This window comes from Guyanagaster necrorhizus (genome assembly GCF_019112545.1).
Source record: "Guyanagaster necrorhizus MCA 3950 unplaced genomic scaffold BT62scaffold_9, whole genome shotgun sequence".
NCBI classification, from domain to species: Eukaryota; Fungi; Basidiomycota; class Agaricomycetes; order Agaricales; family Physalacriaceae; genus Guyanagaster; species Guyanagaster necrorhizus.
In genome coordinates this window covers 603,210-628,693 of record NW_025064888.1, presented here as the reverse complement: position 1 = coordinate 628,693, position 25,484 = coordinate 603,210, and the positions used below count along the sequence as shown (strand labels likewise).

At 50.4% G+C, this 25,484-nt stretch overlaps 8 protein-coding genes across 8 annotated transcripts; 3 read left to right on the top strand and 5 right to left on the bottom strand.

Annotated features, from left to right (window-relative positions):
* Nucleotides 1-557: 557 nt before the first annotated feature.
* BT62DRAFT_986416 (Poly(A) polymerase) lies at nt 558-3,634 on the bottom strand (the record flags this gene model as incomplete). The annotated part of the gene is made up of 14 exons (XM_043190003.1): nt 558-1,077; nt 1,142-1,197; nt 1,262-1,331; nt 1,389-1,512; nt 1,567-1,829; nt 1,878-2,016; nt 2,066-2,186; nt 2,243-2,315; nt 2,374-2,512; nt 2,566-2,655; nt 2,708-2,873; nt 2,928-3,186; nt 3,426-3,554; nt 3,612-3,634. 14 exons carry the CDS (start codon nt 3,632-3,634, stop codon nt 927-929), a joined length of 1,803 nt encoding a protein of 600 aa, XP_043041136.1. The 3' UTR covers nt 558-926.
* A 196-nt stretch (nt 3,635-3,830) lies between these two features.
* BT62DRAFT_785282 (uncharacterized protein) lies at nt 3,831-6,084 on the bottom strand. The gene is made up of 7 exons (XM_043182277.1): nt 5,979-6,084; nt 5,787-5,925; nt 5,398-5,737; nt 5,185-5,349; nt 4,943-5,128; nt 4,731-4,885; nt 3,831-4,677 (listed from the first exon to the last, which is right to left on the bottom strand). The coding sequence occupies exons 2-7, from the start codon at nt 5,795-5,797 to the stop codon at nt 4,089-4,091; spliced, it is 1,446 nt and encodes a 481-aa protein (XP_043041135.1). The 5' UTR covers nt 5,798-5,925; nt 5,979-6,084; the 3' UTR covers nt 3,831-4,088.
* Nucleotides 6,085-10,025: 3,941 nt separating this feature from the next.
* On the bottom strand, nt 10,026-11,955 carry BT62DRAFT_947738 (translation initiation factor eIF-3, subunit D). Its single transcript, XM_043188034.1, has 2 exons — nt 11,363-11,955; nt 10,026-11,310 (listed from the first exon to the last, which is right to left on the bottom strand). The coding sequence occupies exons 1-2, from the start codon at nt 11,929-11,931 to the stop codon at nt 10,242-10,244; spliced, it is 1,638 nt and encodes a 545-aa protein (XP_043041134.1). The 5' UTR covers nt 11,932-11,955; the 3' UTR covers nt 10,026-10,241.
* A 54-nt stretch (nt 11,956-12,009) lies between these two features.
* On the top strand, nt 12,010-12,706 carry BT62DRAFT_1004391 (uncharacterized protein; the record flags this gene model as incomplete). The annotated part of the gene is made up of 2 exons (XM_043177030.1): nt 12,010-12,014; nt 12,067-12,706. 2 exons carry the CDS (start codon nt 12,010-12,012, stop codon nt 12,704-12,706), a joined length of 645 nt encoding a protein of 214 aa, XP_043041133.1.
* On the bottom strand, nt 12,633-13,572 carry BT62DRAFT_785242 (uncharacterized protein). The gene has a single exon (XM_043182276.1). It carries the CDS (start codon nt 13,490-13,492, stop codon nt 12,719-12,721), a length of 774 nt encoding a protein of 257 aa, XP_043041132.1. The 5' UTR covers nt 13,493-13,572; the 3' UTR covers nt 12,633-12,718.
* Nucleotides 13,573-13,593: 21 nt separating this feature from the next.
* On the top strand, nt 13,594-14,972 carry BT62DRAFT_785148 (uncharacterized protein). Its single transcript, XM_043182275.1, has 2 exons — nt 13,594-14,394; nt 14,440-14,972. Exons 1-2 carry the CDS (start codon nt 13,733-13,735, stop codon nt 14,705-14,707), a joined length of 930 nt encoding a protein of 309 aa, XP_043041131.1. The 5' UTR covers nt 13,594-13,732; the 3' UTR covers nt 14,708-14,972.
* Nucleotides 14,973-23,020: 8,048 nt separating this feature from the next.
* BT62DRAFT_892092 (uncharacterized protein) lies at nt 23,021-23,809 on the bottom strand (the record flags this gene model as incomplete). Its single annotated transcript, XM_043183095.1, has 2 exons — nt 23,021-23,538; nt 23,596-23,809. Coding segments are annotated over 2 exons (732 nt in total), but the record flags the coding sequence as incomplete, so codon positions are not given.
* A 472-nt stretch (nt 23,810-24,281) lies between these two features.
* On the top strand, nt 24,282-25,016 carry BT62DRAFT_930642 (uncharacterized protein). The gene is made up of 3 exons (XM_043185974.1): nt 24,282-24,742; nt 24,823-24,890; nt 24,947-25,016. The coding sequence occupies exon 1, from the start codon at nt 24,449-24,451 to the stop codon at nt 24,668-24,670; it is 222 nt and encodes a 73-aa protein (XP_043041129.1). The 5' UTR covers nt 24,282-24,448; the 3' UTR covers nt 24,671-24,742; nt 24,823-24,890; nt 24,947-25,016.
* The last annotated feature ends 468 nt before the right edge of the window (nt 25,017-25,484 follow it).

The following is a 25,484-nucleotide window of genomic DNA, read 5'->3' as shown; positions in this document are numbered from 1 at the left end:
TTTGCCCATGTCACGGACCGTTTTCCTGCTTGTGCGCTGTCGTAATGCTTGCTCGACTCACCTCACCAAGATAAGCAAGCGTTGATTTTCGCCATACATGGCTTTTGTGACGCAAGGGTATCCGGGGGGAAGTCGAGGATTTAAATTATCCACCAATTATAACCTCCGGCTCTAGATCTGTACCCCAATCCGGGTTCAACTTAATTACTAGTACGGCTTTATGAGAACTCAGATCTACCCGCAGCGTATCTATCGGATTTCGTTTCACTGTTCAGTTATGCAAAAGTGAGCAGACGCCTAAGCACTGCCCATGATGTTCATCTGTTGTCTACTAAACTCCCAACACTTCGTATTTTGCAGCAGCTTACTACGTACCGAAAGGATGCCCGTTCCTAGCCCCCCTTGAAACAAAAGACGAAGAAGTTTTTACTCTCGGTCCGTACCGTACTGTGGCGACGACAAAAGACGGCGAAATAGACGGCTACAAAAGTGCACAAAGGACACCCAATACCGCCCGAAGACAAAGATAGATATGAATTGCCCTTTCGTCCGGCAATGCATGCACACAAGCATTTATAGAGATATTATTGATATAAAATACATGTTATGTCTCGAAAAGTAACGAGGACGGACGCCATACAAATAACAGATACCAGAGATTCGATATAACGAGACTAGGACAAGTAAGCAAGTTCTTTTGTGAAAGAAGCAACTTATTTAAGAAAGAACAATACCGACAACGCTCAAGGAGACCGTTACCGTGTGTACTCAGGGTCGGACAAGAGAGCGAATCAAGTTCTACGGGCGGTGACGGTCCCTGTGAAAGAAATATAGCACCGATGAATAATCCAAGCCGTCAAGGCGAGATAGAGGGGTCTAAGCTGCCTGAGGACGACTTTTCTTGTCGGGCCTATCTTGATCCAGCGTTAGATTGAGCCCATAGCAACGGCCACACGAGACGTCGTTTCCTTTGGAGTATATATTGTTGCTGGAGGTCCCGCACTGGACGTCAGATTCATAGCGGTAGGTCCATTCGAACTTGACTTCAGCGGCACGTTGGTTGGAGGATGGGACGACCTGAAAGACATGTAGTCAATGCATCTCGATATGACGCGCAACAAGTAGTATTTGAGAAACCAACGTTCTGATTTTCTTGTTCGGCATATCCGGTGAAGTATGGCTCGACTTGCCTGGACCCTTGAAAGGTGTGAATTAACCAAATAAGTGGTAACTTTCTGGAATGCAGATGGTAGGGGCATACCTTGGATCGTTTTTGGGCCGACTTCGGCTGGCGTTCACCAGGGTCAAAGACGTCATCGGGGAGACCGGAACTGTGAAGGAGGGTGAATGAGATAGTGCAATAACCCCGAGGCCCTTGAGTGACAAACCTTCTGATATGTCGAACAACGATACCCATGGTAGAATCGTCGTACTTTTCCCACATCTTGACAAGCTTCGTAAATTCAGTCGTTGGATATGATATGTCCAGGCGCCGAGGACCAACGAGGCCAGCTTGAAAGCATATGTTAGCAAGGTCGAACCCAACACCAGTCAACACTGAATCACGTTGTTTCGGTTCAATTGCCAGTCCGATGTAGAAGGTAGTCGAGTACACGGCACTACAGCCTTCCTTGTCCTCGATGTCTTGCTTTGTTCGCTTAGAAATAGCATCCGAAATATCGCCTTGAGCAACCATATGCATTTCCTCGTCGGAAAGGCAGTACGAAACTCGCTCGAAGCCCTTGATGAAAGGATGTGCCAATATCAGTGAATCAACATGCTCCAATTTCATGACCAGTTGTCTTATTCGAGATTCAACAGTCCCAGCCCTAGGACACGCTAAGAAAGAAGAACGACTGCAAGCGTCTTAGTCTCACCATTTGATCTGCAATTCTGCATCACCAGTAGACGCAATGACCTGTAGATAATACCTGTACTTGTGGAAGAAGTCATGCTTGGCAAATAGCTCAGACCAAGACGCAGTTCCGACAAAAACTCCATCAACGATTTCGGAGGCTGGAAAATGACTATCAGTGGCTTGAAAAACGTGAAGAAGATTTCACACCTCTTTTAAATTCTTCGGTAGTAATCATCTGGGTTGATTGTGTCACGTTGTGTGTAGCGCACATCGCAGGATAAGCAGGTGTTATTATGGGCATACGGTGTGCTCGATCAGCGGGATAAAGCTATCGACCAGTTAGAAATGAAGAGGGTACAAATCGTACAACAGCCATGCGCTTACCCTGGGATTCCACACTTTCACTTGCAACGGACCCTCTTCTATCTGTTTGAGGAGTACGGGTTGTGGCCAGGTCCTGGGCCAAGAGTCTAATTTAGTAAGGAAACTCGTTGTACGTGACTGAACCCCCCCACCATCGGAACATGATAATAAAAAAGCGGCTGACAATAGCGCCAGCCACAGCGTTAGGATACAGTTGACATATTCGAGCGACTAATATCGCCCACGCAACACCACCAAAGAATCCATTGACATTCGAGTAAATTGCTCTTCCTAGAAGATCGAGTCAGACGACCACCGTGGCATCCGGCAGAATATTGACGCACGCGTTGCCCAGAGCTTTATGCAACGTAGCGAATTCCGGAACACCTCTACATCAGGGACTAGTCGAAGAATTTCATTCACAACCCGCGAACCTGGGAGCATTCCTTGTTAAAATACCGCGATATCAAAGGGGGGATCACGCACCGTTCAGACTTCGCACACATCGCTCATCTAGATTTCGTAATAGATTATCGTCCTGCAGTGAAAGGTCGTCTGGTATTGAAGACAGAGCCAAGCGTGCCATCAAGAAATCCACAGGTATCCCAGATATGCTTGCTGTTATGATGGGTACATACGCTTCTGGTATTCCCTAGATTGACTTTCAAGTCATGAAATAGCCACAACAAGAAAAAACGCCACGCACCGCTACTTCGGTGGCACCCTCCAACTCCTTGAGCATAGGCTCGAACACCTCAAAGAAATCTTCTCGCGAAACATGCTTGGGTACAACGCACAACGTATCAATATCAGAACCAGGCCCGTGAACGCCTAATCGATATGATCCAAAAGTAAAAATCTTGCCACCAGCAGCATTGGCTGCAGCTTCGGATAGACCTCGTTTCATTGAAACATTTCGAACGAATTTTTTTACGAGAGCATCTACACGGCCCAGAACAAGCTCCCTAAGCGGATAAAAAAAAAGAGGCCAAGGTTCAGTACCGAGCTATTGAAATCGCATCTTAATGAAGAAGAAAAAAGTGGGTCCGGTCCGACACAAATATGGCCATCATTCCGGGGTTGCACAACGAGTGGAAGCGGCGGGAAAAAGGCGATTTGACCGAGGACCTCTCAGGAAAATCCGAAAAAAAGAGAAACCTGCAAGGCACCAGGAGAACACTGAGACGAAGAACTCCTCACTCACCGCGTTGCCGCTTCCTCCGCTGACTCGAATGTATTTTGCCGATGTAGCTCCTCCATGAGAGTAATCGTAACTTCTTTTTCTCTGTCACTAGACTCGTGTGTCGATATTGGCGCTGTAACACCAAGATATCTGTACGACGACAAACATGAATAAGACGTAGCAGTGAAAAGAGCAATGTATAAGCACCTCTCGTCTCTCTCCATGTTCATCGGAAGGCAGGTACCAGAGTTTGACGGAAGAGGTGGAAGTAGGAGAGTAAAAGAGGAGTAGATGTGGCGAGCGTTTGCCCTTGGAACTTGTTTTAACGAGACAAACCGGGTCAATAATGCAGGATGACGGAGTCACACGTGATAACTATGCTCGGCAAAGGCCGGCGAGTGGCAGTCTCTGTTCCAAACCGCCACAGCGATATTTGACGTGAAAACATATATAATAACAGAGGCGACAACTAAAACTACTGTACAGAATAAATATTGGTGTTGGTGTAGGATGTATGAAGCAACAGTTGAACTACAAGGTACTCTATCTCGTGCGAATAAAATATAAACTATATTTACTTAGCAATGTCCAATGAAGTCCTTTGGTCATAGACCGAGGAACTCTATATGTAAAATCGTGTCGGGTATGCATGAATCCGTTGTCTGTATGAAGAGACGAAAAGCTTTAGGAATGCTTCAAAAAGCGCGACTGGCGCGTCGAGTAGTACAATTTTTTCGACTCGGAACGATTGATGGCCCACTTGCGAGTGAGCCAAGCCGCCAGGCCGAGGGCGATGACGCCGACTATCACGCCAATTGCGATACCCGCCTTGGCTCCTGCAGACATCCCGCCACCACCACTGCTGCCACTGCCACTGCCACCCGACGAACCCGAGCCGCTTGCCGGGTTTCCACCATAGGGCCAAAAGTCACCGCCAGCTGGAGGAGCTACGCAGGTAATAGAGTCCCCGTTGGTAATGTTCGTGAAATCGGACTGAAGAGTCATGCCTGAGGTGAGGTTCCTGTCTATCACGAACGCGGCGGGAGTCGGAATGTCGACGTCGGTGATACTGCAGTTCGGCCCAACAGCACCAATGAAGGACGTATTTCCGAACAAGGAGTTGCTCTGAACTGTGAAATTGGTGGCTGATGTGACGGCGATGGCATAGCTGAACGCTCCCGAGAAGCTGTTGTCGTAGACCGTCCCCGAATGACTGAGATTGGTGCCATACTCGGGTCCAAACCAAGTACGAGGTCCGATAGCTACACCGATCCTAATAGAAAGCCGTCAACACCTAATGCAAATATAGATGCGTGAATAACCCACTTCATGATAGCATCATCCACATTCGTGCCTTTAGTTGCATTACCTTCGCCCGTAGCGAAACCGCCGATCATTGTATTATTATGAACGACTGTCCCAGCATAGTTTCCATACCAAGGAAGGTAGTCCACCATGTTAATGCCCCCGAGAAGTATTTGCTGTCAGACATAAGCAATTAGTTGCAAGGCTCGTTTCTTTCTGTAGAAATAACTCACGTCCACAACCCAAATGGTATTGTTGTACACCTGCGTGCCAGGCGCACCGAAGAGAACAATCCCACCGTCCGTGGGACCCATCACCATGTTATTACGGACGACACTGCTGGCGCAAGCTACACTGATACCATCCGCCCATTGTTGATAGGTATCGCTCCCGCACGGACCAATGTCATTATTTTGAACCTGGGCCTTCGCATGAGGTGCCGGCCGACCGTCGTATCAGCAGATATTAGACTCACGGTAGCGTTCTTGCATTCCAAGCCGCCCTCCGCTACATGAAGACATGACCAGCTTCGAGGGTCAAACGACCGGACATATTCGATGACTTGATCTGTATTAGGTCCACCCATCTCAATATTGGCCCCTCCGGTAGTCGGGCTTGCTCCGAGACGAGTACCATTGATCTTCGAAATAATTATAACATGATTTCTGAAATCAAACAGACGACATACCTGAATGTTCCTGATCTTAATACCTGTACAATTCGCACAGGTACCATCTATAGCGGTCGTGTGTCCCGTTCCATTGTAGACCGGTCCATTGACAATAAGTGTGGCGCGCTCGTCTCCAGTAGGGTACCCAACCGTGCTTATCTCCTGTTGGGGGGCAGCGAAAAGAATCGGAGATTCTATCAAGTACTCTGCCCCTGCGCAAAGCGGCAGAATATAACCAGCTCCAGAAGAATTGAGAAGTGTATTAAGGCGGTCTGTGATGGTATTAGCTGGGTTGGGATCCACGCAGCTATCGTCCCGCCGTCGGTGTGGCGCGTGAATGATCGCTTCCCTGTTTAGACTGAAAGTTAGTCCGATGATTTTCCGCACCCACCACGAGCCCGCCTCACTGAGAATGCATTTCAATGCAACAAACGTATTAAAAGAAAGAGCAATGTAGTGAAGAACTGAAGATAAGGGTATCAGGGGAAGGAGAAAAAAGAGTGGGCGAGGGCCGCTGAGGCGTGCCGTAACCTATCGCGGTTTGAGCTTCTCTATGCGTTTCAATAACAATCTACAACGCCCGAAGGTATATTTCGCACCTTTAGCAACGGCGTGGGCCCTCCCCTCTTAGGCGAGCAGTCGGGTAGTAGTCGGTAGACGGTGGTCGACGTTCAGCCAAATTCGAAACACGAGTTTCCTTTGACCCTTTCTTTGGGCGCGGTGCGTGTGGCGCGGACAAACATAGGCAAACCTCTTACTACATGACGTGTGTCATCCGCAGCCTCCGAATCCCCCTGTTCAAAGTCCATTTACTATAAATTTCCCAATCCCTGGAGCACATATGCTAACCCTCCCAGCGGTATTTCACAGTAGAAATGCACCGACCTGCCTTTCTTTAGCGCGCTGCATTTTCTCATGCTATGCTCGTGCGATTCACGTACGCGTGGACAGGCGATAGAAGCCCGTTATTTCTGCCAGGCCCGGGAAACGGTCAGACAGTTCACCTTGGGTCCCAGTTCTATTCCCGTTTCAACTGTCAAGTTTTATGGGATGGGCGTCCTTCGTCAGGGCCAGAACACGCAAAATTTCGAGCAGTGCTCAAAGTTAACAGATGCTTATCCCCCTGCAGTGTGGCTCTGCGCCTCGGATGGTATTTGTATGGACGGAACTTTGAACCTTGCTGAGTCTTCTGGAACATCCCGAACATACACACATACACATCCATGGGAAGTGTGTGCCTTATCATTTGCACTCACGGTAATAATATATGTACGGCTACGGTCCCGTTCTATCTCTCTAGGACTAAACTCAAGCTGACCTGGCTTCTTTGATAGCTGATTCCTTTCATACAGTTACAGTTACAGTTCACCTCCACTCCTAGCCCACACACTATCTCTTCTCCGTCAGCTCGCGTTTCACTTCTCCCTGGTCCTCGCAGTACGGTTTTTCAACAAAATCCCATGGGAATTCTTTGGGTACCTCGACCTCGTACTGTCTCCGCCTCTAATTAGCACCGGTCCAGACCCAGACGACATATTCGACAATGTAAATGGGGAATAACAAACATATGACTGACAGTCCCTCACAGTCTCCTCCATTCAAAGAGCGCTCCCCATTTGTATGCTAATAGCTATAGAAGACCCAACGCGTCGGCATACACTGGCACGCCTTTGTCAATCACCTATCAAATGTCTCGATAGCTATCCCCGTCCCGGACCCCCGTTACCCCCCCCCCTCCCTTCTTCTCCTGCGCTGCTTCTTCGTATCCTTTCTTCCCCTACCCCGTTTCATCGATCGCATTTTGACTTCGAGTTTCTCATGCCCGTCCGACAGGCCCAAACAATCGGACGCTGATAAATCCGGACTTGATCAAAGGCTTTCATTTAAACAGACATCCTTGGTGGCACGATCATGATCGTAACGGACGTTCGAGCGACCGCCCCTACTACGATCGAAAATCAACGCAGCTTTCCAGTGTCAGTCTGTGTATACCTGCCTACTCTCAGGAATACGGTTCAGTAGCACGAGGGGCGTCAAGCTCAAATTTATAATTTCCAGTTCTCCGATAGTTCTCCGGCCTCGTCCCAAGTCAGTCTACCAAACTACTTCAAACGGTACCGATTTCTCATGATCTACCGACCTAGACCCAATGAAACCCCCGGCTTACGTTCTCGGCATACCATCAACCATCAACAAATGCACTGCACGGTACGAAATACTCCCTTTCCCCATCCCTCCTTCCAATGCGCCTACGGTCATCATGCGCGCCTCAGGAATAGCACCATATCGACATTCTCACGGTGGTTATGGCAACAAACCTCACCAGTTCCCGTCAGGTGCATCGGGCCATTTGAATTCCACAAGTTCGAATTAAAACCCTGCATAGTGACTGTCCATATTGGCTATGGCAATTTCTTATTAAAGGAACGACAACAACGACGCCACTGCCCTTGGATACCACAAGGCCAAGGCACCCTCCCCGAGCCCGACCATCCAATGTCCAATTTCACGCTGCGATCCCGAAATTGAACAGGTACCAACCGGTCAAGGTGGATCCACAACCGGGAAGTATCGTATCACGTTCAACCTCCGTTTCCTCGCACGCGCTGAAACAAAACATCGCAAGTAGTGTTCCTTCCATCTAGAATTCGAACCACTTCGTTGCTATGGTTGTCCTGTTTTGATGTATAATAAATGCAGTCTGCCTCAAATCCATTTCCCGGGGTCATACAGGTACACAGACATTCCATTCAATACACATGTGCCTTGAATTATTGGTGCGTAACGTACACCGGAAAGGGAAGAGAAGGGAGGCTTTTTCGGAATTCGCGCTTTTGCTTCTCCAGCTGAGTATCCATCTCTAATCCTGGGCGAACTCGATCTTGGAATCATGTACACGAAGCAACGATCCTAGCCTCGAGGCACTTCAGGATCGACACCTTCATGGCACGGGATTGTCGACCGTAAGGGAGTCGCGTATAACCTGACACAATCATCCCTTACACCTACGACATCTCCGTCGATTTCTGAAGACCCAAATCCATTGCTCTTGATAAATCTGTTCGTTTCACTCGGCACAGCTTCCCAGTCGATCAACTCTCGAATCGTCGGCAACTAAGATCGCCTCGGCAGGCGAACAACGTCCAACGTTCATCTCGTTGGCTGGGTATCATGATCTTCTTTTTCCGAGGCTAGCCACTGACTGGTCCCGTCCCACACGAACTATAATGAAAAACATGCGCGTCGGGATTTCCCTCGTGCAATCTGTTTCACCAGTGCCAGCTGAATGAGCTCCTGGAGTGAGTTTATATTATCAGTTGGTTTGGACCGGAGAGGCGGAGCGAAACCCGGAGACATCAGTTTTTGCTATGTCCTTGATTTCGCATCGTCGTCCCCCCTCCTCTCTCCTCCGGATCGAAGGAAGCACGTCCAAGCACCGCTTTGTGGCACGAGAATCCATCTGGCAGGCTTCTTCTGCACCTGTGCTCATTAATGAACGTCTTCTCCCCGTATCTGTTTCAACCCCGGCAACGTCGATAGATCGAACAGTTTTCGATGTTTGACCCCACAAGTCTAAATTTACCAGCTCGTACTGAGTACTGAATATACGAACCAGGTGGGGACCCGGATGATTTGGGACAGCACCTCGGGATGTGTAAAGGTAACTCACAGCTCCCGCGCGCTTATCGCCTCTTGGGCAGTGCACCCAAGTTGATTCCATCACGGGCTCGTCGGGATTCTCAGGGAAGTAAAGGTGAATGCGTATTGAAAGAGCCTACCCCGGTATTCATGTGGCTATGACTTGGAATTCAAAGCAGACCTCGGAGTCCCCTAGCTCATTCCCACACACACACACAATTCTAGCATCAAGTTTCATCTTGAAGGCAAAGTAAAAGAGTAAATCCTCCCTCCCCCTCAAACACGTACTCACTAGCACTTCGATTTTGGGCTCGCAGGAACTAAAGTTATCACCACCCTCAAACGCTGATGATGATTATCAGAAAGCTTCCTGGCTGGCTGGATAAACGGACTCGGAGATAATTTTTGTTCGGGCGCTTTCAAAGTTGGTACATACGTACTTTTTTGATTGAGAGCCTAGACGATGAAGTACATAGGTAGATCGCCAGTCAAATTCGGAATCGCCTTCAACTTGAATTGAATTTACGACTCGGAGCGGCGCACTACGTAAAAGTGTGACGCGCCTTTACCGCACCCCATCTGTCCGTCCGTCCGCCCATACATACATACAAGACGCGGACTCCACGTCGGGACATGTGCACCGTCACGGTCAAAAACAAAAATAAAATAAAATCGGAGTCGGGCCCGCCGGCTAGGGAAATAGCCTGCGGCACCGAACCCAGTCGCGAATTTTCTGATCTTGGCGGGCCGCGTAGTGAAATTCAATCAGGTGCGCGAAATTTATCAAGAAAAGGGCGGGACCAATAGTCAGCGGTACCGAGATGCGAATTTCTGATCTTCCACGGGCCAGAAAGACTTTGCGTAGGAGGCTCCCGCTGAATTGGGGGGAAAGGGACCCGTGCGGGAAGTGTAGATCTCACGAAGAGTCGCAGACAAAAGGAAAAAAAACTCTGATTTTTAGGCAGAAAGTAAGGAATATCAGGCACTAGCATACATAACGCGCTGGAAAAAAAAAATACGAAGTTCGAATCAGAAGAAAGATTGCGAGATCTGCAAGTGCTCTCGATCTCTCACGAAGCACTTGGGTCATAAAATCAAGAGTCGGGCACTACATAAGCGAGCCTGATGGAATATGAGCCCCACCATTCGAATCAGAAAAGCTGGGGAAAGGACCCGTATACACACAAGAAAATCACATTTTTGAAGCTAGCACGTCGTGAATCTTACGCATCCTCTGTCGCATCCTCCTGCTCGTCCTGCGCCTCCTGCTCCTCTGCCACAAAGGTCCCCATGGGCACCGCATACAACCTAACAACGGGCCTATTCGGATCCCTCACAAGGACATACTTCCCCTCCGGCAACGCCAAACACACATCCGCCACACACCTTACGACCCCCCACCCATTCCTCACGCCGACATTCAACTGGCCCGCAAACTCCCCCGGCCTCATACTCGCCGTACTCAACACGACATGGCGGGTATTATCCCTCGGACTCACCCGACTCACATACCCTACCTTCATGCTCTCCGCACCAGCAAGGAGCGCCTGGACAGCCCACCGAGCGAGCTTGGCACTGTTGTTTTTCATCTCGGTCGCCACGACGGCCCCGCGCTGGCTGTCGAGCTTGCTCCTCCAATCCGGGGCGCCACACGCTTTCGGCTCGTACTCATTCAGCGCGCGAATCGTCGCGTACCCGCCTCCAGGCAGGACCGCATCCACCTCTGTCCGCACCACGATCTTCACATCCTCCTCGTCCGTGATCCCCAAATCAAACTCCCTGTACCTATACCCACACGACGCGAGCGGCTCGCCCTCCTCCGGGGGATGAAATGGATTCGGGTGGCCCAGATCCACGTGTTTCCTCTCGTCCACGCTCTGGAAGCCGAAATTCTGGTTTATAAACGTCGCCTCGAGACTCAAGTTGATCGGGGTGTTGATGGAGGGCTGGGAGTCGGCCGAGGGGGGGTCCGTGGCATTCTCGTTGACGGTGACGGTGTCAAAGGGGCCCCCATCGCGTTTATCGAGGAAGAGGGCGTCGGGGGTGCGCAAGATGACGATGTCCCAGGGGTAGACGGACCGAGTGGCGCACATGAGCACGGAGAGGATCGTGTCTGTGGTGTAGATCCGCACAGTGTTGGGGGGCTGGTTCGCGCGCAGGGATTGGATCACGGGGTCGTCGGACGTGGTGGGGTTGTATTTCAGCCTGTCGAGGATCTGGAGGGGCCGTTCCGTTTTGGTCGTTATCCGGTCGTAGGTTTTGTCATAGGCGTATAGACGGCCGTATGAAGAACTGGAAAGAAATTAGAAAAAAAGAGAAGGAAAACAAAAAAGAACAGTCATACATATCCTCAGGCTCATCAACATCCAACCTCAACTTTGCAAGCCTATGAAACTCAATCTCCTCTTTCAACTCCCAATTCGGGCTAATCAAAACACTACTCTCCCTTGCCCGATTATTCTTCTCCCAATCCCTCCAGTTCCTCCTCCCGCCACCGCCCCTCCCGCCGCCCTGCTGCACCTGCCCTCCTCCTCCTCTTCCCGCTCCGCCCCTGCCCCCACCCCTCCCAGCGCCGCCCCTCGCCGCCCCCCGTCCCCGCCCAACAACGCCCCCACTCTTCCCCGCCGTATTGTCCACCAACGAGAAACTCGCCTCGTCGTCCGCATGGAAATACGCAAACGCACTGGCGGTCCCGCTCCCGTAGGCCTGCGCGCGCTTCGCCTGGGGCTGCGGCGCCGTCTGCACAGGCGACGAGGCGTTCCAGTCGGCGAACCGCCCGAGTTTGTCAGACTTGGAGTAGGGCGCGTAAGGGACGTCGGTGAGCGACGAGGGAAGGGAGGACAGCGGGGGCGGGCCCCAGGGGGACTCCGGCGTGTCGTAAATGGGGGGGAGCGTGAATTTTGGTATGCTCATTGTGGTAAGAAGCCAAAAAAAAAAAAAGAATGGGAGCGTGGGAAGGTTTTGCTCGATTGACTTGGACCATCATCATCCATGAAGTAGGTCGATTATTATTATTGTTTCATTTCGTCTATGCTAATCTACTCGCAGCGTCGTCCGTGAAATCAATGCCATCAACGAAGCCGAGCTCCGTCTGGGCGTATCAGGCTCATGGCACGACACGTACAAAGATTCTGCATACATCTATGTCGGGGGGCTCAACTACGAGCTGACCGAAGGGGACGTGATCACCATCTTTTCGCAGTACGGCGAGGTGGCAAACGTGCATTTGCCGCGGGACAAGGCGACGGGGAAGCAGCGGGGGTTTGGGTTCCTCATGTATGAGGACCAGCGGTCGACGGTGCTGGCTGTGGATAACCTGAACGGAGCCAAGGTCCTGGGGAAGACGCTTAGGGTGGATCATGTCAGGGATTATAAGCAGCCGAAGGAGAAGGGGGAGGATGGCGAGTGGAGGGAGGTCGAGGGGGAGCAGTTTAATGCCAGGCCGCAGGATATTGTGGATGATGAGGGAGAGGAAGAGGAGGAGGAAGAGGATCTGGGCAAGGATATCGATCCAGAGGACCCGATGAGGGAGTTTATCATTGAGCAGAGGCGGAAAAAGAAGAGAAAACATGAAGGAGAGACCAGGGAAGAGAGACGAAAGCGGAAAAAGGAGAAACGCAAAAGAAAAAGTGCAGCAAAAGACGTGGAAGCATTGTTGGATAGCTTGAAGAGTCGTCATTCACGCTAATAAACCAATGTATTAACTACTACTAAGCAATGTATCGACGGCTGCGGTAACATTGGGGCTGCGCTGAAGAGCACCCACGACGGCCTCTCTAGACAAATCCGGAAACATATTCGTCACCTGGACAATCTCCTCCTCTGGCGGTGCACGTACGCCTGGAGTCGCCGGCGTGAGCTGGGTCACCCACTCGCGCATGGAACTGGCAGAAGGAGCGGCGGTGGCAGACACCGGGCTGGGAAACGCGCGCCTGGACCTCGGCACAGTGGGAGTATCGGGAACGAATGGGAGCGGGGGGCGGAAGCGCTTTATCGGGAGGGGCAAGAGAGGGGACCGGTACACGACGGCTGCCAGGACGCCCAGGACGGCAAGTACGGGTGAGGTGAGGAGGGCGAGGAGGGCGAGGAGGACCCACGTCGCGGCATGTGGCGTGAGCGTCACGAACCCGACCGAGTAGGTGTACGACGGGGGCACCAGCACGGCATGGGTGTACACACACGCGGCGGTCAACGCGACAGGCCCAAGGGGCGCGATGATGAAGAGCAGCGCGGCGAGATGACGCGACGACAACCTCCTCTCGAGCGTCGGAGCGGTCTGGACTAGGAGCAAGAGGGCGAGGAGCAGGGAGGGCGAGTCGGGGAGGAAGACGGCATGAGTGAAAGCGCGATAGGGTTGCGCAAGGGTCGGTGGGAGGGCAAGCGACGGGCCGATATCGAAGAGGGAGACGAACAAAGTGCTCGCACTGAGGAAGACGAGGAGGGATTTAGTGACGGGAGCAAATTGGAGGGACATGGCTGTCCGAGTCGGTTTACGTACGCCGTATTTGTTTCTATTTGTGTTCCTGCGATGGGAACGTTGTTCGGCAAGCGCCTGTGTTGCACGCTGGCGGTGTTCCGGGGGGCTGAGACCCGAAGTTACGGTACAGGATCTGAGATCGACCCGATGTGGTAACCCCATTTGGATGGGACCCTTTTGCTGAGAGTCGAGGGATAGAAAAGCGGCAATTGGAATGGGCTACATCCAACTTGTGTCATGGATTCGCAACAGCTTGTCTTTCCCTCGTACGCGTCTGCTGCTCCCCGCACACCCTCACCTAGGGAGGACCCTTTCTTCTCATCCTATCCCTCCCACCAACCATACGAGGCTCCCGGTGGCGGCTCTCTTCTCCAGGAGCTGTATGACGACCACCACCCCGCCGTTGTTCGCCGCGCCACATTCCCGTACGTGCGTGCCGACTACCCTGCCGAGCCTATCACCCTCCCCCCAATGCACCACCACCACCACCCGCACCACCACCAACAATTCTACCAGCCCTTCCCGTCCCCGCCACCGCCCTCCTATACCCTCTCCCCCCACACCGGCCTCCCTGTCCAACACACTGATGACGCCGCCTCCAAAGAAACCCAATACCTCCGCCGCCGCTGCTTCAACTGCCATACCACAGAGCCCCCCTCCTGGCGCCGCTCCACCCTCAACCCTGGCAAGATTGTATGCAATAAATGCGGCCTCTACGAGCGCACCCACCTCCGTCCCAGGCCCCTACGCTTCGACGAGCTTAGAGCCGGCAACAAGGCCCGCAAAGCCGCTGCTGCTCAGGCTCCTCAGAAGAAACCTCTCTCCCCAAAGAAGGAGCACAGTAGGAGCCCTCAGCTCTTGCCTCGTCGCGCTTCGCAGGAATGGGATGATTCGCGTAGGTGCACACCACCTTATCCATAAATCTTATTCTAATTCCCACCCAGTGTCTATCTACTCGTCCTCATCAACCTCTTCTACCTATCCCTCGCCCTCACCAACAACCTACCCACACCCCCTCCCCTCACCCTCTCCGCCCCCCATCCGCCTCCCCAACGTCGACTTTGCCCATTATGCCGACTATACTTTGCCCCCAGAGGTCGTATCCGCTTAACGTGCTATAACATATTCCGCTATCTATCCTTCGTATTTATTATCGGTTGCTGTGTAAAAACTATCTTATCTATTAGACCCTCCGCCCCCGTGTACTACTAGATGAAATGTGCATGTCTTTTAAGCAGGTTATTATTATCTGACGGTCCGATTATTATTCGCATCCCTCAGAAGTCTCGTCCAGCCTATTCATTCATTTCCCACCGCCGCTCCATGCATTAGTACTTTTTCAATCTTTCGTATCTAATCCCAAGTTTTCATTGGACTACCTTGCTCAAGACGGACGCCCCCCAACTTCCTTCTCCCGCCTCAAAGGCTATGCACGTTCGGCGTAGTCTCCGAGGTTGCGATATACGGCGGTCAACTCTCTACAAATTTCTCGGGTTTTTTTAATGAACGATTACCACACCGCTACCCTTTCTTCTCGATTTGCCTCCGCGAGACATTCAGAACGGTGATCGATCCCACCGGTATACATACTATCTCACTCGTGCGTCTTCTCTTCGGGTACCTACCACCCGCGAACGTTTCTGCTCACACAGAGAAGAAACTCTCTTCATTTTTACCAAGTAACCGCTTCCTTGCAAACATATCGCCTAGGAATCACCGGTCTGCAGTATCTACTGAGGCTGATGGTCAAATCCGACCAAACCTCACAAACAAAATTATACATATACAAATCCTTCTCGCAATTGAGTTCGCCCATGAGACAGGTACATTTCTTCTTCACCGTTTCTAATAGCAACACCTCCTCCCCTCCCCTCCCCGACCCAGTGCACGAGGTTACCGTGCCGATGATGATCATAATGTTCACTTGTCGAGTTCTCCCCCAGCCTGACGACCAAATGAAAGCATCATCCATCGCCGACGCTAGCACGTTTCAAGGGCCAACGCCAAACAACCTATCTTCTAACCCGCCAGCATCATGCCCTGTCTGCCCAGGCCAATACGCTGGAGCCGTGCATTACTGTGACCCGCCGGTATTGTATTGTCTGTCGCCTTGTCTCTCCATCCCTTGACACCGGAGTCATTGCCCTTCTCCATATTTCGGGTAGGCGCTAAACCAAGGCGAAGTTGGGCCACCGGCATTCGTTGCTTCTTCCCTTAACATGACTCGCTGGTGTCGTATTGTCCCTCCATCAGAAAGACGCTAGAGTCTGATCAAATTATATTGCCCACTCTATATTTCGGATGGGCGCCAAAGTCTCATCTACTTATTGCCCAGGTCGTCTTTCTCCATTACGATGGCCGAGTCTCGTCTATTGCCCAGGCCATTACTACACTCGATACTGCAGACGACCCGTCGTTGCTTGTCCCTCCGTCGGAAAGTGAAACGTGCGAGACCGACGGGTTGGTACCGTATTGTCTCCTTGTCCTTGACACCGGAACGACGCTCAAGTCTCATGTACGTATTGCCCACTCCATATTTCGGATGCGCGCCAAGCTCAAAGCCTCATCTCACCTATTGCCCCCTCTATACTTGGTGCGACTTCGGAAGGACGTTGGAGTCTCACTCTCACTATCCGTGTCGGATATGCATCCACACGAGGATACAGCACAGTGCAGGAACCGACTCGGCCCGCCATCCATACGTCCTACGATCTTGGCCTCCGCCCTAGAGTTACAGTAGCGGTCGACGTCGGTAAGCAAAAGAATAAACGTGACAAGGTCATGTGCCGTCTTTCAAGTGCCTCCCTTCCTTCTCTTCTACGCTAGAGTGGTGTACATGTATATAGTACGAGAGGCAGTGTCGACATCGGTAAACCAAATGCCAAGGTCATGTGCCCGTCCCTCCTCCTCTACGTCAGCTGCGCACGTCCCACGTCCCTCGGTCGTCGAGCCCGCTCCTGAATACGAAACTCCTTCCAAAAAGCCAATTGCGGTTCGTCTTGTCGCCCTTACAGATCTCGCGAGCACTTCGGTGAGGTACAGATACCAGATACCGGCAGCCGTGTGACGTACCGTGCCGTGTTCTGCGGGAGGGGAGAGAGTGTGGCGAAAAAGACATGCGTGAGGGGGCCCGTTAATTAAGACATTACAAGACTTTCCCAAACGATCATCATTGGGAGGGGAGGAAAAAAATACTTCCGTGGAATCAGAATCAACGCTGGTGATAGGAGATAAGAGCACCCACAGGCGTCCACATAAGGATATCGCTCTCCCCCACTCCCCCCCACTCCCGCAGAATACGCATGCCCAAAAAGTCATGCCCTTGGAATGGAAGCTTGGGCTGAAACACAAACGCGTGGAGGAGAAGGGGAGCCAAGGCTCCTCGGGAACGAGACATGGGGAAATAGACCGAAAACCGAAGAACGGGGGAGAGGGGGGAGAACGATACACGTAAGAATGAATCCCTTTGAGATGAAGGGAGATCTGGAGCGCGGGGGGCATGCGATGGCAAAAATGAGGGCACGATAGCCCGAGAGATCCTGTACTGAAGATCTGGAAGGAGGGCTTCGCGCGAGATAATGGAGGCGAAGATGATTCGTTTTTTTTTGTTTCTTCCCCCAACAGGACGGTGTGGTTGTGAGATCTAGGAATCTCCATTGTTCCCAAGAAGTACATCACACGAACAGCGCTTTCGACCTACTGGCACAATGGAGACGAGGATGATTTACGGTTGGGTTGGCCCTGCAAATCCAAAATGCCTTCGTCCACTGGGAAGGTACCATCTATGATGAAATTGGAAGATAAGATAGTAGTGGTAGAGGAGTATAACGCCACACGGAAATTTTCCGGGTTTTCGAGATGATAAGACAGCCGAGATTGTTAGTAGTAGGATGCGCATAAGGGAGATCGCAAAAAAGCCAGGAAATGAACATCGCAGGTGTACATGGCAGAGACTCGGGGGACTGAGCGCCATAGCCAAATAACAGTTACGAATTGAGTGTACTATGACGATATGGCGACTTCAAGGTTGTAACATGGCCAGAAGCACCTCGCCTCGCAGTGATTACTCGAACACGCTCGCTAATCACTGATAAGTGCCGTCACCGCCACCCTCCTATTACAATGAAATTTCGGTCCACGGGAGGGGCTGAAAACACGATCGAGAGAGTTGATCTGATAGATGATCATATGTACATCCCTTGTGGTGGTCGTCGTTGTTATTTGGTCGGTAAAGCGGAACCGTCAATTGCCTGCCTGTGAAGCACTTTACCACGCTTCCCAAGACAATATGGATATCTGGAGAGAACTAAGAAATGAATGCATTTCAGGGACCTCGGTGGTTTGCCCGAGTCCTCGGACACAAGGGATTGACTTCCCAAGGACGCTTGACCCTACGGGATGGGGTGATTGGGGTCCCCACCATCGCGCGCGCACCGTACCTAGGAATAACCATTTTTTTAAAAAAAAAATCGTTCGAACGTTGGTTTTTGAGAATAAATAAATATCGTTGATTGGACGCGTGCGCATTGGATTCGCGGCGCCCATAGGGCTGGTGAAAAAGGTGGTTATCAGGTGGGGCGTGCGAAGGGAGCGGGTGAGTCGGAGAGGGGTATGTATTTTATTGCTGGGGCTCGTCTAGACGTTCGTTTTCTGAATGGATTGTCGATCGACGTCGATCGTATGCAGTCGTCCTACCCTGGCGCATGTACTACTACCAGTTTTGGTTAAGAAGAGGGCGGGATAGGGGCGTAAAATCCGGAGTAAGAGAGCAAAGTCTTGCCTAAAATCAAGAAAAGGCCTGGACGCAGGGTAAGACGGTACGCACCACCAACCACCAACCACACAGCTTTTTTTTTGAACCGTTGGAAAACTGACGTTTTGCCGATCTCTGGATCTCTGCACATAAACGATATTCGAAAGGATGAGTGGAAAATCTGATGCGCCAGGGGTACAATGTGATGCGCATGGCTTCGTGTATAGTCAGTCCCCCAGGGAGTTAGACGGCACCGAATCCTCGGATGCTGAAGCTAAGACTCGTGGGGCTCGCTATTTGGTGACAACTCGCGGCACAACGACGGAAAAAGCTCCTAACCATAGCGCAAATTCGAACCATGGTCCTTATATAGCATCGAAACACGACATTGTAAAACAAGGAAGAGCGGGAAAAGGCGGTATTTTGACATGATTACCTACGCCATCATCTTCCTCCTCTTCGACATCCATCATGATCGCTTCCTGAAAATCCCAATCGCAGGCGTGGATCATCTGTCCGATGGTGGCAGACGACGTGCTTATTATAGTCAAACTAGAGTGTTCATAGCCTGATCCTGCTATAACCACGTTTTCGAAGCCGGCGGATGCGGCATGCACAGTGCTTTGAACAATGATCAAAGTATGATCAGTCCTCCTTTTGTTGTTATCTACTTACCTGTGTTCCTCCCATGGGAAAACATGTTAGATATTGCAATAGTTGCTTCAAATTGAAAGATGGGAAATTCACAGGTTGAACGTGTCCCCCGATGACCTTTTCTTTTTCCAGCAGTGCCATGGTCAGACTCTAGGTAAGGGTTCCCAATGTGTTATCCTCACTCCCTCAAGCCAGTTTACAGTACCCGGACCCCGAGTATTGTGCCGCGGGGGAAGACCCCTTTATGCACGATAGTGGTGCTGCGACTGTATCATCCATCCCTTTTGGACAGAAATTACACACGTACTTATTACATTCCCGTCGTCGGCGACGGGCACAAACTGGACGTTGCCCACTCACTTACCTAGATCCGCTCTACAAATACGCGTCTGCCTTGAGCTGCCTGCCAAGACCGGGGGACCTCATAAACGCAAAAGGTCTAGTCGCGATCCATTCCAAGTTAACACCCTTATTATTATAAGTCACTTCCTATAGATACCCTCCCTCAAACTCGACGTAGGCGGCATGTCTACCCCCCGCAGGGTCGCTAGGGAGCTAAGGTCACCAGGCCCGAACCAACTGGCAATTTGTCCGGCAAAACAAGACACCCAAATGCTCATTTACACCATGTCGGCGTTTCTCGCGTGGGTCCACTCCTGATGACCTTTTCTTTCTTCTCTTTCTTTTTCGACGCGAAAATTCATTAACCTTAGCGCTTCCCTGAAGAACCCTAACAGCTGGGCCGATGTATGATGTCATACAGGTATCAACAGGTTCCGGGGGTCTAGTCGCCTGCAGAAGGCTGCCAGAACGTTCCCACAGCTCGACCTTTTGGGAGCTTTGGACATTCCAATGCCCGTAGTGCTATAAGATGCCCAAGGCGATACGGCCCTAGACCATATTGACAGCATCCTTCAAAACGTGTTGACGCCGTTCGCAGGATCCCGATACTGTTTCTTATCCACAACTTCTTTAGCATTTGTATTTGCCTTGTTTAACCCCCTTGACTCCCAGAAGTTAGTACGGGCGGCGGGGGGAAGGGGAACAATCCGAAAGTGAGTCTTCTCAGCGCTTCTGAATGTCCAGGGGATCTCGGTCCAGTACGCCATTTGTAACGGTAACTTAAGCGACCATGTCGCCATTCTCCTGGATCTTGAAGTGGGGGGACGATTTCGAAAGGGAAAATGAAGGTACCCGTAATTATTATTTGGTTACTAACAGCCTGCCGGAGTCTGCCAGCGCGATCGTCGTTAATTTATGCGTCTTGTTTCTTCCCAGCACATGTTTCGGACATGGGGCGCTTGAGTGGAGACATGAGAAACAACATTTTGAAGAATGCGGGTTTATGTACGTACAGAATACATAACTGAGCGAGGGCTTGGAGCAGCGCTGGATACAATTATAACACACATACATACCGTATGATAGCGTCGCCACACTCATGCAACTAATTCAAGTTCGGAATTGACACTAATTCCAAATTGCCAGTGGCAAGGGGGGGACGGGCTGCGGGAGCCTTGGATCACGATCCCGGGGGGGGGGCAAGTCCAAAGATAATCGGCGGGTGTTGGAAAGGCGAACTTCCATTTCTAGATGTTCTGTGGAGCACGTTCTACGTATGTACCCAATAAGGCATTCAACTGATTTAACAATGGTGCTTGGAGAGAAGACCGCATTTGTTCGATTGCTATAGAAGTTATTGTTTTCTAAGAAGAATGGAAGGGACATCGCGACAATAATTGAAACATATACAAGAGTCTTGTACTCTCAGTCCCTGTTATTAGTCCTCCATATATTGACTATCGGAAGCAATTTCCTTGCATAGGCAGGGTTGTATACTCATTACTAACTGCTGTGGTACTTACATACACGCAAGATCTCGTAGTAATCTATGCATTGAGTAACGGAAGCTATAGACGTCTCCAATGCCAAGTTGGAAGTCAGTTTACTGTGAATAAGGACTCAGTATGCGTGAGATCGCTTCGAAGATACGAGTAGCACTAAAACCCGTCACATGAAGACAATTGGAGCAGGAAATAGACGGGCAATACATTTCTACGCAAGTTCTGAGTTCAGATTTGGGTCCAGGGACACCCCAGCTTCTGAAAACAAATGGCATTCAGGCTGTTAATGGACTCCTCAGACAACTGTATCGTAGGCTATCGTAAATACTACACGTGTCCTGGCGAAAAGAGGAAGGTGCAATTTGTATGTCAGAATTTGTAGAGCGGGAAGAAGAACAAGAAGCACTGGCCCACATTCAGCCAAGCATTGACGGTCCCTGACTTTTGCCACGTCCGTTCACCGAGGGGAAACAAATAGCACAGCGATGAGAAGTACGTACACTGAATAGGTATGGACGCAGTGTAATCGTTCACGAGAAGAATGTCGTAAAATCAATCACTTATTGAGATGTCGCGCTGGCTGAATCTAATCTGACCTTAAAGCTATAATTGGATGCCTGACACTCGTCACTTGCATTGCACCGGTCGGTACAGCACTTGTCGAACGGAAGAGCTTCAGTTCCTGCACCACGGCTGTATGCTCTTGGTACTAAACGTGGTTCTCCCGGGTCTTGTGTGTATAGTAGGGTCTATCCGACGTCCACGGCAGAACACTGAGAATACGCACCTTGTAGGGCGTTTGAACACTGAGACGAGAATAGCCCGGTCGCACAGCCTCGTCAAATCGTATTGGAGCGGGGTCGTAGGGGGCCCGTGAAAAAGTGGAATTTTTGTACAGTAGGCCAAACTCGTGGATCCATAGCCCGGCTCGACGCGCACACATGCATTTAAAGAGGTTCGGACGAAGGTACCGACCGGGGCGAGAACTGAAACCCTTACCTTCTTCTCGAGTAGGTGAAGGATGGGCGTTAGGTATTATTGACCGTGTCATCCTGTGGCATAGAAGCCTCAATTCTAGGCGCAGGGAAGGAAGGTTCGTGGGGAAACGCGGGCCGTTACAGGTTTATATGAGTCAATCCCCGGCGTCTCATTGGATTAGAATCGTTTCAGCGGTAAAAATCTGACCTCGAAATCTGAGGACTGTGGTAGCATAAGATTTGATACCCTGAAAGTTCAGTTCATTGCAAAGTAAACAGCATACAAGCGGGGCGGCGTCCTTCAGGCACCCACCAACTTCGGCTGCATAACAAAACAGCGAATGACGCGCGCGAACTACTACTCTCAGCTGTGTGGCATGTGAACGAGTAGATAATACAGGATATCTGGCATCTTCTTGGTGTGGCGTCGGTCCGCAAGTGCATTATGATTTCCGAAAGGCGAAGCGACGTTACGACTGAGCCCTAGTATCCTGGTTTCAGGTTGCTGTTAAAAGGATCCTTGAGCACAAGGGTGAAAAGCGAAATCTGGAACCACATGGGAATGAAAGGGCCGTTTCTGGGCCTCGTTGTATAGTTGGGACAAGGCACCACTTGAGAAGCATCAGGTGAGAGTATCGGTTTACTTAGCTTGGGCGCCTTGAAATTTTCATGAGTGGAGGCGGACCTTGTACGCAGGTTAAGGGATAATAATAGGGACTCCGTGTGGAGTGGTCGCCAGTAGTATGGGATCTACACGGAGGCTCCTTTCAGCAAGAAGAGACTTGTATGGTCATAGAGGTAGAGATAGTCTCCTCGTGGCTAGTTGACGTCTAACTGTCTGCGTCCTAGTACAATCGAAGGCCTGGATTGAAACGAAACGGGCGCGGAATCCGCTTTTAGCTACCTTAGTCTTGAGGCTATGGGCGTTTATCATACTTTGGACCAGAATACAAGAATATCATTACTCTCAAGAAGACTTTAGGGCACTTACAAATTCTTTTGTACAGCCGTCCATGCCAACGACCCTTCAGACTTGGGTCATATAGGCGAGTGACGGCGTTCAGAACGGTGTAAATGGTTACTTTTGATAATGCGTCAGGCGACCCTCTGGTAAAGACACCGCCGGCCTTATCTCGATATCTCCCGGACCACGCACATCTCAAGTTCCCCCACAACGCCCTATGACCTCGGTGTGGCGCCACAATTCACCGAAAGTTGTCACACCAAAAACACTCTCCCGATCGAGATAAAAGCATATGGTTCTTGAATGAGGAGATGGCGTATCAGAGTGAGTGGGTCAATGACCATGCGTCTGCTTGGCGGACTTGACATAGGCCATTGGACCGTTCACTAAATCACGGTTCTCGGCAGCAGCACCATCATGATTTGTGGGGTGTTCAGCGTCGTGAAGATGAGGATGCGCCGAGATCCTTGTCAAGAACCTAGAGTTGTACGAGAGACCCTTCGCAGCCAGGCGGCTAAGGATCCACTGTACCAGCGATACTCCTGGTAACAGACCCATCAAGTCCTTCACATCCCAATAGTCTCGGTGGTTGGTAATGTGACCCTGTTCATTAAAAGAGAGTCGTGTTATGACATGAAGTTTAAAGTGGAAAGGTGAGGGAAGAGATAATGACGTTCCAGGAATAGGCAATGATGGAGAAGCAGGGTGGTAATTGCATGACGAACGGGAAATCAATGAATCGGTAGATAGGACAGAACGATGAAATGGGGCACGTTTGTACGAATCAATGTGGATGCTTGGAAGAACAAGGATGTTGAGGGTGTGCTCTATAACAGCCTTTCTATGTCCATCTATACATTTTCAATTGTCAATGATCGGGTCATGCTGAGAATGATTTCATTGCTCACCAAAGCTCTCGTGTTCGCTGATATCTCCGACCTCATTCCACACGCGCAGGGCTTTTAACAAGGGATTGTTGGCGTCTTCTGGCGGTTTTAAGCGAAGAAGCGTATAGAACACAGCGAGTGGCTGGGGAATGTCAACAGAATGTAGTCGCCTGCCCAATCTAAAGATGTCAAAGATAACGGAGCGTGATGTTGCCGTGAGCACAGGGTTTTCATATCTAGAATATTGGGAGGTACGTCAGCGTATTCGACGGTCAGAACACGTTTCTTACACTGTCAGTCTGTTAGCAACATCCATTTGGCGATAGAGAACCCGACTCACTAGCGCTTGACTCATAGAATCGATCAATAACATCCGAAGACAAGGAAAGCTCTCCATATATCGTATAGCAAATTTCGAGGGCGATAGCATGGACAGAGGCCATCGTCTCCATGGTGGATAGATTGGTTAGAGAATTGTCCCGCGTAACATCATTGGATGGCAGCAGAAATTTGGAGGTCGAGTTAAATACCATTGCATCGGCTAACGTGAAGAATGGAGGCCTATAAAGGGGGAGTCGGTGTCACAGCGGCCGCTCTCGTCATACAACGACCACGAGACTCACGTGTTTCGTGTCTCTGAACCCTAACCCCTGTTAATTGAGGTCATCCAGTTCCGATCCCGGCTATCACAGCTCTGGCTTCCTCGTCTTGGCATGTACTTTGTTAGGTTTCTGACGCTCAGTGACTCTGGTACAAAATTTCTGTATTATTCTGCTTCCTACGCCCTAACTTTGCCAACGTGTTGCCAACAAGCTTTCGACAAGTTCTATGACATTATCTCTGTTCGTCTCTGACTGACGAACTGGTCACCATTATGCAACACATCACCATTGTATTGGTATTGGCTGCTTGTTCAGTCCGACTCGGCTCCCTACACCACGGTTCTATTCAACGCGTCCTTTATATTGCTTCACTGGACCTACCCAGACAGCTTTCATACGTAGGTCCTTTGTGGTGTTGTCCATTCAGTCGCGACCGGAATGACTTCCGCGAGGGGGATCTAACCTTTCTTGCAATATTTCACAACGCCAACTAGAGGAAGTACAAACTCCGAGACGGGTAGCTGCTGACAGTAACCAGTGTACCGGCGAGTTCCATCTCAAATTGTGTGAGGATTTACCAGTCCTCCATTCCTCTGCGGTCTGGCCTAATGTTTAACTTTCTCTTTTGTTCATTGGCTCATCACAGCGTCTGTTGAAAGGTTTCATCATAGCGAGATCACCATTAACCAATGAAATGTTGCAGCTCTGTCCGGAGTAAGCACTTTGATGATCCTGTTCAAAATGATGACAGTTACCCCTTCCAACTAAAGCGTATCAAAACCTCGCCGCCACGCCCTATCGAAGGGTTGGGTGTGTCCATCTATCTACAACTGAAACTAGGGTTGCAATGAGACGTGCGTTCACCCATAATTCTTCGTACTTTCCGTCAACTGTTGTCATTGTGTCAACACTGCCACCCCCGGACTTTATTCTTTAAATGACTATAGTTATTGGTTTATTCGAATGGTGGTACGGCTTCTTCTCCCCCTTCTGTCGCATTACACTGATCCTAGTAGACGTGCATTCAATACTGTTGTATTCCCATATCATTATCTCCCGAATTCAACACCGAGTCATGTCACTAGCATTATGCATGCGATGAGTACCTCGGAAGGTGCGCCACATTATTCTGTCAGGTATTTACTTACACGTTGACGTACATAGATCCTTTAATTTTCATGAGAATATGCCAACAATATTTTGCAATCGGAAACTGCCGTTTGCCCGATCCTTGATTTCAGAATATTCTCCCCCCTTGGTATATTGCCTGCCTATCCGTTTGTTAGTCTTGACCGCACCATTGTCAGT

Coding starts and splice junctions, on each gene's coding strand:
- BT62DRAFT_785148 (XM_043182275.1), top strand. CDS start 13,733: ATGGATTCGCAACAGCTTGTCTTTCCCTCGTACGCGTCTGCTGCTCCC. Junction 14,395..14,439: donor GAATGGGATGATTCGCGTAG/GTGCACACCACC, acceptor ATTCCCACCCAG/TGTCTATCTACTCGTCCTCA.
- BT62DRAFT_785282 (XM_043182277.1), bottom strand. Junction 5,129..5,184: donor TGGAATGCAAGAACGCTACC/GTGAGTCTAATA, acceptor GCGAAGGCCCAG/GTTCAAAATAATGACATTGG. Junction 4,886..4,942: donor ATACCATTTGGGTTGTGGAC/GTGAGTTATTTC, acceptor TATGTCTGACAG/CAAATACTTCTCGGGGGCAT.
- BT62DRAFT_785242 (XM_043182276.1), bottom strand. CDS start 13,492: ATGTCCCTCCAATTTGCTCCCGTCACTAAATCCCTCCTCGTCTTCCTC.
- BT62DRAFT_930642 (XM_043185974.1), top strand. CDS start 24,449: ATGCAACACATCACCATTGTATTGGTATTGGCTGCTTGTTCAGTCCGA.
- BT62DRAFT_947738 (XM_043188034.1), bottom strand. CDS start 11,931: ATGAGCATACCAAAATTCACGCTCCCCCCCATTTACGACACGCCGGAG. Junction 11,311..11,362: donor GTTGATGAGCCTGAGGATAT/GTATGACTGTTC, acceptor ATTTCTTTCCAG/TTCTTCATACGGCCGTCTAT.